General features: G+C 56.2%; 1 protein-coding gene across 2 annotated transcripts in view; it reads left to right on the top strand.

Moving 5' to 3' along the window:
- LRP1 (LDL receptor related protein 1) overlaps nt 1–12274 on the top strand; it is an 83552-nt gene that overhangs the window by 49068 nt on the left and 22210 nt on the right. For both annotated transcript variants that reach the window (XM_016127678.2, XM_016127677.2), the window contains exons 24-42: nt 917–1114; nt 2310–2514; nt 2696–2860; nt 3514–3758; nt 4013–4144; nt 4464–4691; nt 4910–5084; nt 5179–5273; nt 5527–5676; nt 5851–5991; nt 6366–6500; nt 7876–8007; nt 8253–8387; nt 8559–8688; nt 8819–8945; nt 9331–9482; nt 9579–9703; nt 10006–10383; nt 11743–11932. In XM_016127678.2, coding sequence (XP_015983164.2) covers nt 917–1114; nt 2310–2514; nt 2696–2860; nt 3514–3758; nt 4013–4144; nt 4464–4691; nt 4910–5084; nt 5179–5273; nt 5527–5676; nt 5851–5991; nt 6366–6500; nt 7876–8007; nt 8253–8387; nt 8559–8688; nt 8819–8945; nt 9331–9482; nt 9579–9703; nt 10006–10383; nt 11743–11932 — 3238 coding nt within the window. The remainder of the gene's footprint in view (nt 1–916; nt 1115–2309; nt 2515–2695; nt 2861–3513; nt 3759–4012; nt 4145–4463; nt 4692–4909; nt 5085–5178; nt 5274–5526; nt 5677–5850; nt 5992–6365; nt 6501–7875; nt 8008–8252; nt 8388–8558; nt 8689–8818; nt 8946–9330; nt 9483–9578; nt 9704–10005; nt 10384–11742; nt 11933–12274) is intronic.

Raw genomic sequence — 12274 nt, 5'->3', positions numbered from 1 at the left:
GCCTCCTACCTTAAAACAAGGAGATCAGATTCCAGGAAAAACACCCAAGTTCACCTGATGCAAAGTGGGGAGCTAGTGGGGCACAGTTTGCCCCTGCTGGTACCTAACATTGGGTTTGTGTCCACAGGGTGGTCCTGAGTGGGCTTCTTTGGAATCTTGCCAACTATACCAAGTAAATGGCAATATAAGAAATGTCCAGACCTGTAGAGAATTTTTATGAGTTTATTTGAGCCAAACTGACAATTGCCAGGAAGCAAAACCACAATGGATTGAAAAAATACTCTGGAGAATGGCAGTTTTGCAGCTTAATTTATACATTAGAGTCAAAGGAGGAGGTCTAAGGAGGGTTACATAAAATCCATTGGTGGCAGATTAAGGGAGCCAGAGAAAGCAAAGCAGGGAAATCTCTGGGATTGGATAAAAAGTGAAAAATGGAGAGATACATGCTTCTTTTACATTGGTGGATATGGGACAGTTAATAATTAACATTTACAGCACATAGTGATGGTATTGGGGGAAGAAGATAACAATAAGAGGTTCAGCGGACTCGGGCTCTGGTACAGTGGGTTGCACCCGGAGGGGTCTGGTAAAGAAGATTACTTGGACATTTCAAAGGTATGTTATCTTAGATGCAAAAAGACAATAGACAGGCTCAGTTAAGGTAAAGATTGCCCTTTGTCAAGGAAGCTACAGGTCTGGGACAAAAGTACCCATGACTCACTTTTAGTCAGGAGTTTTTTTGTTCAGACCATCCTGTGTGGTTCCTTTCTGTCTCTGAGTGTGTAGTGCCTGCTGTGCCGGCCTCTTCCCCTGATCTCATCAGGTTTGGTATGTGGCCCTGTTTTTGTCCTGACCCTGGACAGAATAGCATGGAGGAAGCAAGCCCCTTGCTGATCCCTATCACACCCTTCCTCAGACCCCTTCAAGCCCTTCATCATCTTCTCCAACCGCCATGAGATCCGGCGCATTGACCTTCACAAAGGGGACTACAGCGTCCTGGTGCCCGGCCTGCGCAACACCATCGCCCTGGACTTCCACCTCAGCCAGAGTGCCCTCTACTGGACCGACGTGGTAGAGGACAAGATCTACCGCGGGAAGCTGCTGGACAACGGAGGTGACCGGCCACCCACGCGCTGTGCCCAGGACTGAGGCGGGGGAGAGTGGGGGTGCCCAGTGCTCATGGCCAGGGCGCTTGGGTGCTCAGCCCTTAGCTCCCCATCCCCCATATTCTCGTTAATTAGGTTAAATTTTGCTGTGGGTCTCAGTGCCTGACGCCCCCTAATTATCCTCAGCAGAGCTGCCAGCCTGATAATTAACAAAATGATCAGCCTTTCTTTGAAACGGCCTGGAGCTCAGCTCCCCAAATCCTAGAATTACAGGCTTGAAAGGAAGAAGTCCTTTAGGGATCGGGTACCTGAACTCTGCCTCTGTCTCATGGCAGCCCGACCCATCACAGACTTCTTTCATTCAGTCAACACACATTTTGAGCACGTATGCACTGGGCCCGGGGAAGCAGCAGTGATCAAAACAGGCCAAAATGTCTGCTCTCATGGAGCTTACATGCCAATAGAAACATCAGCTATAAACAAAACAAATGAGTATACTGTGGAATGTGGCAGAAGGGGATAGCACTGTGGATAAAAAGAAACGAGGTGGGGTGGGGAGATAGGGAGAATGGGGGTTGACATTTTAAATTAGATGGTCGAAGAAGCCCCCTGAGAAGGTGACATCTGAGCAAAGACTTGACAGAAACACATATTGCTAGAGGAGTTTGCATGTTTTGTAGTAAAGAAAACTTGGAATCACCCCAGATGTCAAACGTCAGTCAACAAGGTGATAGCTAAGTAGACTGTCATCACGTTCACACTGTGCGACTGTTTCTAAAATAATGAAATCCATATATGTATGTATGTATGTATGTATTTCCATGAGACAGTCTCCAAGACAGTCCGTGGAGTGACTCCTAGAAATTTCTATCCTCATATTGGGTCTAGAACTGTTCCCCAAAGCCTCCACCCTCTGCTCTGATCTCCTCTCATAGGTTAGCCTTTCTTCCAGAGAGCTGCAAGCAGAAGATGGTAGCTACCCTCCCTTTTCCAGGCTTCTCTCGCTTGACCTCCTGGTGGGGTGGGAGGCCTGGATGAGGACGGTGGGGAGGTCTAGGAACCCCAGTTGAATCCAAGGCTCTTCAGAGGTATTCACAGAGGTGTCAGGGTTGAGGATGGGTCATGGAAGATTTTTAGGATGCCTCACATTCAATCCAGCCCACCCCAGCGGATTCTAACCAACCATGACGCTTTCTTTTCCAGCCCTGACCAGCTTTGAGGTAGTGATTCAGTATGGGCTGGCCACACCTGAGGGCCTGGCTGTAGACTGGATTGCAGGCAACATTTACTGGGTAGAGAGTAACCTGGACCAGATTGAGGTGGCCAAGCTGGATGGGACCCTTCGGACCACCCTGCTGGCTGGTGACATTGAGCACCCAAGGGCGATTGCACTGGATCCCCGGGATGGGTAAGGACCATGCCCAGCCTCTTCTGGCCACATGTTCTCCCCAAAAACTCATTCAGCCTAGCTAGAGACCCCAGTCTCCTTAATACCTCTAGCCCCCCTCTGCCTTTTACCTAGGATCCTACCACAACCCCTCCCCCAAGGCCCTGACCTTGGCCACCCTAACCCCTTCCCCATTCCCCAGGATCCTGTTTTGGACAGACTGGGATGCCAGCCTGCCCCGAATCGAAGCAGCCTCCATGAGTGGGGCAGGGCGCCGCACCATCCACCGTGAGACAGGCTCAGGTGGCTGGCCCAATGGGCTCACCGTGGACTACCTGGAGAAGCGCATTCTCTGGATTGATGCCAGGTCAGTACCCTCCACTACTCTCAGGAAGCCTTCATCTCCCCCTCCTCTCCAGGGCCAGAGTGGGCCAGAGTCCCAGAACCTGGCAGTGGGGAGGATGGTGAGAAGGCCTGGGGGAGTTAGATCCAGAACCAGGATGGTCAAGGGCTGGGCCCAGCAGGACTGCATTGAGGGGAGAGGCTGGGTTGGGAGAGAGGTGGGGATAGAAGAGAATAGAGACCATCTGTCACCCTGCTCAGAGTGCCTGGCCTGAAATTCGACCTCCTGCCTCCACTGGGGGGGGGGGGGGGCGGCGGGGAGGGCTCTGTCTGCCCAGGGGAAGGGGGAATTTCTCTAATGGTCTCTCCAGAGGGGGTGCCTTTTTCTAACCTTCACTAAAGCCCCTTGTGCTAATGGGTATCCTAGAGAGAAGTGATGGGGCACGGGGAGTTAGAGACTGGGGGCGGAGATCCTAGACTTAGCACCATGGGGTCCCTGCCCGACCCGGGATTGGTCATTCTGCCTGTCTTCCCTGACCAGCAGGGTTGGGAGGAGGGATACTCCAATGTGCGGAGGTGGGGGTGGTGGGCCTGGGCCTCGGAGGGGCACCTGACGCAGGGCGTCCTGAGGCCGCAGCCCCAGCCAGCACCCTCACTCTGCCCTGAACACTCTCTCAGGTCAGATGCCATCTACTCAGCCCGCTACGACGGCTCTGGCCACATGGAGGTGCTTCGGGGACACGAGTTCCTGTCACACCCATTTGCAGTGACGCTGTACGGTGGGGAGGTGTACTGGACAGACTGGCGAACAAACACGCTGGCCAAGGCCAACAAGTGGACTGGCCACAATGTCACCGTGGTACAGAGGACCAATACCCAACCCTTCGACCTGCAGGTGTACCACCCCTCCCGGCAGCCCATGGGTAAGGGCCGGAAGGAGCCAGCAGCCTTGTTAGAAGCCCTTAAGAGAGGAGGGGGCAATGAGAACAGGAGGAGGTCTATGGAAGAATGACAGGGTGGGATGGAGCAGCCTGGTGACAGGAAAGGGCTGGCAGCAGGCAGCGCTGGAACGGGGGGCATGAGAAGGGGCGAAGAGGGGCAGTTCAGGTAAGAAAGGCCAGGGAGGGGCCAATAAGTCACAGGATGTTCTTGCTTCTCTCCCCACCTCTACCCCTAGCTCCCAACCCCTGTGAGGCCAATGGGGGCCGAGGTCCCTGCTCCCACCTGTGTCTTATCAACTACAACCGGACAGTCTCCTGCGCCTGTCCCCACCTTATGAAGCTCCACAAGGACAACACCACCTGCTATGGTAGGAGACCCCTCCCTCCAGAGCCAGTGGCGAGCTGAGGCTGCAGGGGAAGGTATCAGCACTCAGGCTCCCCACTGTAATTGAAGATAGATAGTCCAGTCGGGAGGGACCTGATAGGGGAGTCCCCAGGGAGAGCCTCTGTAAGAAGAGGTTGGGACTCCAGCAGGGGGGTTACACACAATGTTGGTGTTTCCTGATAGCCAAGGGCCAGCAGCAAACAGAAGGAATGAGAAGGAGGAGGGATCCTAATCTGGGCGGGTGGGTGGGAAGCACAGAGGGGGTGGGGGGCTGCCCTCAGTGACCCGCCCCTGCCCCACAGAGTTTAAGAAGTTCCTGCTGTACGCACGTCAGATGGAGATCCGGGGAGTGGACCTGGATGCCCCCTACTACAACTACATCATCTCCTTCACGGTGCCCGATATCGACAATGTCACAGTGCTGGACTACGACGCCCGAGAGCAGCGTGTTTACTGGTCCGACGTGCGGACGCAGGCCATCAAGCGGGCCTTCATCAACGGCACAGGCGTGGAGACGGTCGTCTCTGCAGGTTCTGTCCAGGCCCTGCCCATCCCGTGGACCCAGGCACCCCCCACCCAGCCCATGCTCCTTGCCCTGGTCCCCAGCACCTACTTCTTGTTCCCCTGGGTCCTTCAAAGTACCCCAACCTAGTTTCCCGATCCCCTTCCCGCAGAAACCAGGCTGCCCCCTCTACCTCCCAAATTGCTGTGCAAACCACCAACCACCACCTTCCCACTGTGTCCCCAGATTTGCCAAATGCCCATGGGCTGGCTGTGGACTGGGTGTCCCGGAACCTGTTCTGGACAAGCTATGACACCAACAAGAAGCAGATCAACGTGGCCCGGCTGGATGGCTCCTTCAAGAATGCTGTGGTGCAGGGCCTGGAGCAGCCCCACGGCCTGGTTGTCCACCCCCTGCGTGGGTCAGTCCAGAGCCCGGGGTTAGGGAGCATGGGGTCCGGGCAGGGGAAGAAAAGGACTCTGAGCTTCCTCTCCCTGCACCCCTCTCTCCCCCAGGAAGCTCTATTGGACCGACGGTGACAACATCAGCATGGCCAATATGGACGGCAGCAACCGCACCCTGCTCTTCAGTGGCCAGAAGGGCCCTGTGGGTGCGAGCTTGCCCTGCCTGCCCCGAAGCCCTTCCCTGATTCCTCAACCAGGACATGCTTTCAGGGTCCCCCAGTTGCCCCACTGTTTCCCGAACTCCCAGCTGTGATTGTCATCACCACCCTCCCCCCAGACCCACTCACCCTTCATACATACTCTGTGCCTGTCCCTGGGGGTGAGTAGCCCAGCCGGGTCAGGCTCTGGGACCCCAGCCCTGGTGCCAGGCTCTCTGGCAATGGCACCATCCTCTTCCAGGCCTGGCTATCGACTTTCCTGAAAGCAAACTGTACTGGATCAGCTCCAGGAACCACACCATCAACCGCTGCAACCTGGACGGGACCGAGCTCGAGGTCATCAACACCATGTGGAACCAGCTGGGCAAAGCCACTGCCCTGGCCATCATGGGTGAGGGCCGCTAGGTGGGAACGGGGACAGGAGCAGCGCAGGCCCGCTTGGACTGACTGGCTGGGAAGATGGGAGCTTTCCTGGGGGCAGCCTGCCCACCCTGGCAGGGCAGGCCCTTCAGGAAAGCTAGGGGGAGGGCCTTTCTGAGGGTCTCATCCCTTCCTGCCGCCCTAGGGGACAAGCTGTGGTGGGCAGATCAGGTGTCAGAGAAGATGGGCACGTGCAACAAGGCTGACGGCTCGGGGTCCGTGGTCCTGCGGAACAGTACCACTCTGGTGATGCACATGAAGGTCTACGACGAGAGCATCCAGCTGGGTGAGGCAGGGGGCGAGGGGCCGGGGTGGCAGGATGAGGCTCAGAGAGGTCGGGGCTGTGGCCAGGATTGGCTGCAGGAACCCCTGGGCAAGTGGGTGAATGGGAATGAAAATGAGGCTCCACTCGCCACCCAAATGGGCTCCTCTTTCTAATAATGAGACAACTTATAGGCTTACAGCTACCCTGGGCACAGGACTGGGGGCCAGGAGGACAGACAGCCTGAAAGCTGGGTTGGGCAGTGACCCCCTCAAGGTCCAAGATGAAGGTGGTGACTGTCCTGTCCCTGAGCATAGTGATCCTGACACTGAGGTCCCAAGGTGGGCCACTAACCCTTTCTCTCTGCCTCCTATCTCCGCCCCCCCCCCCCACCCCAGAACATGAGGGCACCAACCCATGCAGCGTCAACAATGGAGACTGCTCCCAGCTCTGCCTGCCCACGTCGGAGTCAACCCGCTCCTGCATGTGCACAGCTGGCTACAGCCTCCGGAGTGGCCAGCAGGCTTGTGAGGGTCAGTACTCTCGCCTTGGCCCAGGTCCCCAACCCCAGCCCGTCCTACCCTGCAGCCCCACCTTTCTCTCCTCACCGTGACAACAGGACTGCATTCGTCATGTATCATTAAGGACCTTCTGAGTTAGATACTCAGGAAGCCCCCTGTGCTGGGTGCTGTGGGGGATGCCAGGGGACAGAGGTGAGGGGTCAAAATCAACGGGGCGCTGTGCACTGGGTTTTATAGGACTAGTAGGATCCGAGTGTGTGTGGCTCAGAGAAGAGACAATATGCAAGGCAAGGGGTCCAAAGTGATAGGAGGGTGTGTGCAGGGGCCCTGAGGTGCCAAGCCCGAGTGGTGGGCAGTGTGGGGGAGTCGTGATGATAGACTGCGAGGCGGGGCGGGCCATGGGTTCTCAGCCAGCAGTGCCTGGAAAGTGGTGCTTGGGGCAGATTAACCTGGCGACGGAGAGCCGGCTGAGTGGGGGAGGGAGAAACCGAGGCAGTTCGACCACTGAGGAGGCTGTTAGGAGAAGGGGCCTAGGCCGGAGCTGAAGAGAAGGGATGGGACTCAGACATTTCTTCAGAACTTGCCCTGGGACGGCATTTCCAAAGGTGCACTCCTGGGCACCTCCCTCTTTGATGTGGGTAGATGGGTTAAAAAAGCTTTAGTATTTTGTTTTGTCTTGTTTTGCTGCATAATGTCTCAGAGCCTTAAATATGCTCATCAGCACTGAGAATGTTTCAAGAGAAGACTAGTATTTGGAGTCTTCCCAAACTTACTCAACCGTAAATCCGTTTTTTTCTTGGAGCCTGAACAACCAGGACCCATTTGGGGATTCATTTGGGGATACACTGTATCAAGGGATAAAGGCAAGGGAGGATTCAAGATTGGATATCGTGCCCGGTAGGAAATGGGGAAACAGAATGAGACTGGCTCAGGAGCGAGGTGTGGGGAATATTGAGTGTCAGGTGTTGGAGAGAGGGGAGGACAAAGAGGAAACTAAGATGGAAATCTAGATTTGGAAGTCATCCGGTGTGATCGTCTTATCTGAACCTCCCCAGAATCTCCCTAACAGCCTTTGGGGGTGCAGGGTTATATTGAGGGAAGCCAGACTGGAGGGCACAGTCCAGGCCTCTTCTGCCCTCTAGTGGGGAGCTAGAGATCTTGGTTCTCCAGAGTTTGGAGTTCATTTCCCCATTCCCAGCCAGGTGACCACCCTGCCCAGGCTCCAGGCCTCAGGCTAAGGTGTGTGTACGTGTGTGTTGAGGGTAGGAGGATGATAGCTGGGGGGAAAATATCAAAAGGGAAGCAAAGAAGAACATTTAAGGGTGACAGAAGCCAAGTTTAAAGGGGCGTCAGCAAGTCCCCTGCCTGAAGTGTCCTTGTGTTTCAGGTGTGGGCTCCTTTCTCCTGTACTCTGTGCATGAGGGAATCCGGGGAATCCCCCTGGATCCCAACGACAAGTCAGATGCCCTGGTTCCAGTGTCGGGGACCTCCCTGGCTGTCGGCATTGACTTCCATGCTGGTGAGCCATCTGGCGGCAGGAGGGAATGGAGTATGGCCTTTGGGCGTGTTGTGCTGGGGAGTGGGGGTGGTCACAGCTCCAGGGGGGAGACATTCACCACAGCTGCCCCTGCTCCTCTTTGTCTCCCCTTCCAAGCTCCCTGGCCCCCGGCACTCACTCACCTCTATCCTGACCCCGTGTGCTTGTGAACCCTCGCCTTGCTCCTGCCTTGTTGGGCATCCCTTTATTGGTTCCTTCCCCTCCAGAAAATGACACCATTTACTGGGTGGACATGGGCCTAAGCACCATCAGCCGGGCTAAGCGAGACCAGACGTGGCGCGAGGATGTAGTGACCAATGGCATTGGCCGCGTGGAGGGCATCGCAGTGGATTGGATCGCAGGTGAACCATGGGAGGGTGTGGGACTCCAGAGGATTTCAGAAGGTGGGGTCTGAGGAGAAGGGGCAGGCCAGGACAGGTGCAGGAACAGTTAGGGGCATCTGGGAGCTGGGAGAGGACTAGGTACATGTGTTCCCACCCAGCCGCCCTGAGCACCACCCACTCCCTCCTCAGGCAACATCTACTGGACGGACCAGGGCTTTGACGTCATCGAGGTCGCCCGACTCAATGGCTCTTTCCGCTATGTGGTCATCTCCCAGGGTCTGGACAAGCCCCGGGCCATCACTGTCCACCCAGAGAAGGGGTAAGGAGCTGGACAGGCTAGCCAATCCCATTTCTAGCTCTGGTCTGGCCCGGTCGCCCTGGCCCACACTGTCGAGGCCTTCTTTCCTCCATGTCCTGGGGGCTGACCCCACTTCCACCTCATCCCCTAGGTACTTGTTCTGGACTGAGTGGGGCCAGTATCCACGTATCGAGCGGTCTCGACTGGATGGCACTGAGCGAGTGGTGCTGGTTAACGTCAGCATCAGCTGGCCCAACGGCATCTCGGTGGACTATCAGGTTGGGATGCAGGCTTGGCCCTGGCGCCAAAGGGTTGGCCCCTGTGCTCTTGTGGGGAAGCTCCCCTTACCCTATGCCCTGCTCCCATTTGGAACTCCCTATAAGGGCCCTCATTTGGCAGGAAGATATGGACCCAGGGAGTCATGGGGGCTTCTGGCTCCGCTCCCACCCAGAGTAGGGCTCTTGCCCCACCCCCAGAAGTGGTGGATGGGGGGCCACTCAGAAGTGGGAACTGGAGGGAAGCCTAGAGGTCAGAAGATTGGCAGGTCAGAGAGCACGAGGAGGTGGAAAAAGGAGGAGAAGGAGACACTCCCTGCTGCCCGGGACAAGGGGCCTGACAGGAGCCCAGGGCCCTGGAGGTGAGGTGGGTGCCTCTGGCCCGTAGGATGGGAAGCTGTACTGGTGTGACGCCCGGACAGACAAGATTGAGCGGATCGACCTGGAGACGGGTGAGAACCGCGAGGTGGTTCTATCCAGCAACAACATGGACATGTTCTCGGTGTCTGTGTTTGAGGATTTCATCTACTGGAGTGACAGGTAAGGGCTCCTGTCCTGGCCTTCTCCTTGGCTATCTGTTCTCCCCTCACCTGGCCCCAGTCGACATCCTGCTCATGGTTCTTTCTTTTCCCCCAGGACTCACGCCAACGGCTCCATCAAGCGCGGGAGCAAAGACAATGCCACAGACTCTGTGCCCCTGCGGACAGGCATTGGCGTCCAGCTCAAAGACATCAAGGTCTTCAACCGAGACCGGCAGAAAGGTGAGGCCAGGCTCTGGCCTGGGCGAGAGAGGCCAGAGGGGCCCTGGCCTGGGAGTGCCCAGAGTGAGGGGACGAGGAAAGAAGTAAGACCCAAGGGGAAACTTTCCAGTGGCCCCAGAGACCCGAGGGTAGTGAGGAGAGGCTGAGGCTCTCCAGGACTGATCTGAGGGTTGTCTGAATTGAGGGTACCGAGGAAGAACAGGGCGCCGACGAGAGTTTTAACCTCGGTTGAAATGACAGAGGCACCAGTGAGTCTTTCCCTGCCCTCCATAACCTCCTCCTTCCCCTGTGCCCTCCCCCAGGCACCAACGTGTGTGCAGTGGCCAACGGGGGGTGCCAGCAGCTGTGCCTGTACCGGGGCGGCGGGCAGCGGGCCTGCGCCTGCGCCCACGGGATGCTGGCTGAAGACGGGGCATCGTGCCGTGAGTATGCTGGCTACCTGCTCTACTCAGAGCGCACCATCCTCAAGAGCATCCACCTGTCAGATGAGCGCAACCTCAACGCACCTGTGCAGCCCTTTGAGGACCCTGAGCACATGAAGAACGTCATCGCCCTGGCCTTTGACTACCGAGCAGGCACCTCCCCAGGCACCCCCAACCGCATCTTCTTCAGCGACATCCACTTTGGGAACATCCAGCAGATCAATGATGATGGCTCAGGGAGGACCACCATTGTGGAGAGTGAGCCCAGACTCCGAATCTTCCCAGGAACGGGGGTGGAGTGCAGGAAGAGTTAGCACAGACTCAGGGCAGACCCCAGCCAGCCCATCCCTGCTCTGTCTGAATCCCACCTGCCTCGGCGTCCCTGACAGATGGCCAGCGAATCACACTATGCCCATTGTAGTTACTTGGACATTTCTCCTCCTTTGGAGACAGTTTTCCCCGCCTACTCCCTCACCCCGGTCCTAATTCACCCCTAGGATGCACAGAACAAGCCCCAGCTCTCCTCTGTGTGTCCAGTGCTCACAGCACAGGCTGCAGAGACGGGCCAGGTTCAAGCCCAGACACAGGATTTCAGCCACTTGGGCAAGTTTCCTACACTCTCCAAGCCTCAGATTTTTCATCTGTGTAAGGAGACAGAAGCACCTGAAGTGGCAAGTGTGAAACCTCAGCTCAGCACCAGACAGGTGGTGGCACTCCATGAGGCTCAGTGGGTGCTAGAGCAGTCATCCTAGGGGCAGCCTTTCAGGTCTTTGAAAACTGCTATTTTGTTCCGCTACAGTCTTCTCTCCTCTGGGCTGGATACCCCAGGTCTTTTGACTCATTCATTTGTTCATTTATTCATTCATCCCGTCCGTAAAGTTCACTGCCAGACAGTGAACTAGGTGCCAGGTATACAGTGGTGACAACAGACCTGTCCTTTCAGTCTCCTCTGGACATTTTCTGCTTCACATAGTCCGGTCCACATGTCTGTCTAAAAACGTAGTGTCCTATGCTAAACTCGATACTCTGCAATCTCGGGCTCGATCAGGAGAGACTGACAGAACGGTCCCCTCCCTTCGGGCCATTGTTCAGGCTACACTACTTCTATTAATGCAGCTTTCTGGCGACTACTTCTTCGTACAGTCGAAGCCACCAAAACCTCCTGAGTTTTTTTTCTCTTACAGGACCGTTCTGCTGAGTCTCTCTCATTGTGCACTTAGTTCTTTAACCTGAGTTTAAAATGTCTACAAAACAATCCAGTTCAGGATCTTTTTAAGTAGGAAGCTCCCCAGTACAGCCCAAGTAGGTGCTGATTTACTGAACTCCAGTTTGCACACAACATGGCAAAATTCTAGCTCCAGGGAAGTGTGACCACAACAAAGTCAAATATACCCAGCAGTATGGGAAGACTCAGGAAGAAGGTTCAGGGAGGATCATGGGTCATTTGGGTTGGGGGCTGTACCCCTACAAGTGCCCCAGCTCTCTCACACTTCCAACCCCACATGTACTAAGGTTGTGGGTGCCCCGGGCAGTCCTCCGTAGCCACTGCCTAGGCTGTCCCCTCAGCTCTGCTCTGTGGCCTTATCCCGACCTATGGCTGCTCCTGTCTCTTCACAGACGTGGGCTCTGTGGAAGGCCTGGCCTATCACCGTGGCTGGGATACCCTCTACTGGACAAGCTACACGACATCCACCATCACCCGCCACACGGTGGACCAGACCCGCCCAGGGGCCTTTGAGCGTGAGACAGTCATTACCATGTCTGGAGATGACCACCCTCGGGCCTTTGTGTTGGACGAGTGCCAGAAGTGAGCTGCCAGGCCCAGGGCATGGGGAGGGGTGGGCCACAGGGTGGCAAAAACTGCCCCAAGCAGACCTGGGAGGGGAATGCAGGAGGAGGAAAGATTGGCTCTAACCTGAGCTCAGCCATTTCCTTGCTATGTGACCTTGGAAAACAGAGCTGGCTTCTTTGCAACTCAGTGTTTCTCAGACTCCAGGGTGCATGTGGATTGCCTGGGGAGCACTGGGCCCCCAGCTGGGCTCCCGGCCCCACCCCAGGCCTAACAGGGTGAATCTCTGGGACCAAGGACCCAGGAAATACTATCCAATGCAGGTAGTTTGAGGACCACACAGTCACACCCAGTGTAGTG

Source organism: Rousettus aegyptiacus, unplaced genomic scaffold (genome assembly GCF_014176215.1).
Source record: "Rousettus aegyptiacus isolate mRouAeg1 unplaced genomic scaffold, mRouAeg1.p scaffold_m13_p_2, whole genome shotgun sequence".
In the NCBI taxonomy this organism is placed as follows: Eukaryota; Metazoa; Chordata; class Mammalia; order Chiroptera; family Pteropodidae; genus Rousettus; species Rousettus aegyptiacus.
The sequence above is the reverse complement of the archived record's forward strand: the minus strand, read 5'-3'. Positions and strand labels throughout refer to the sequence as shown.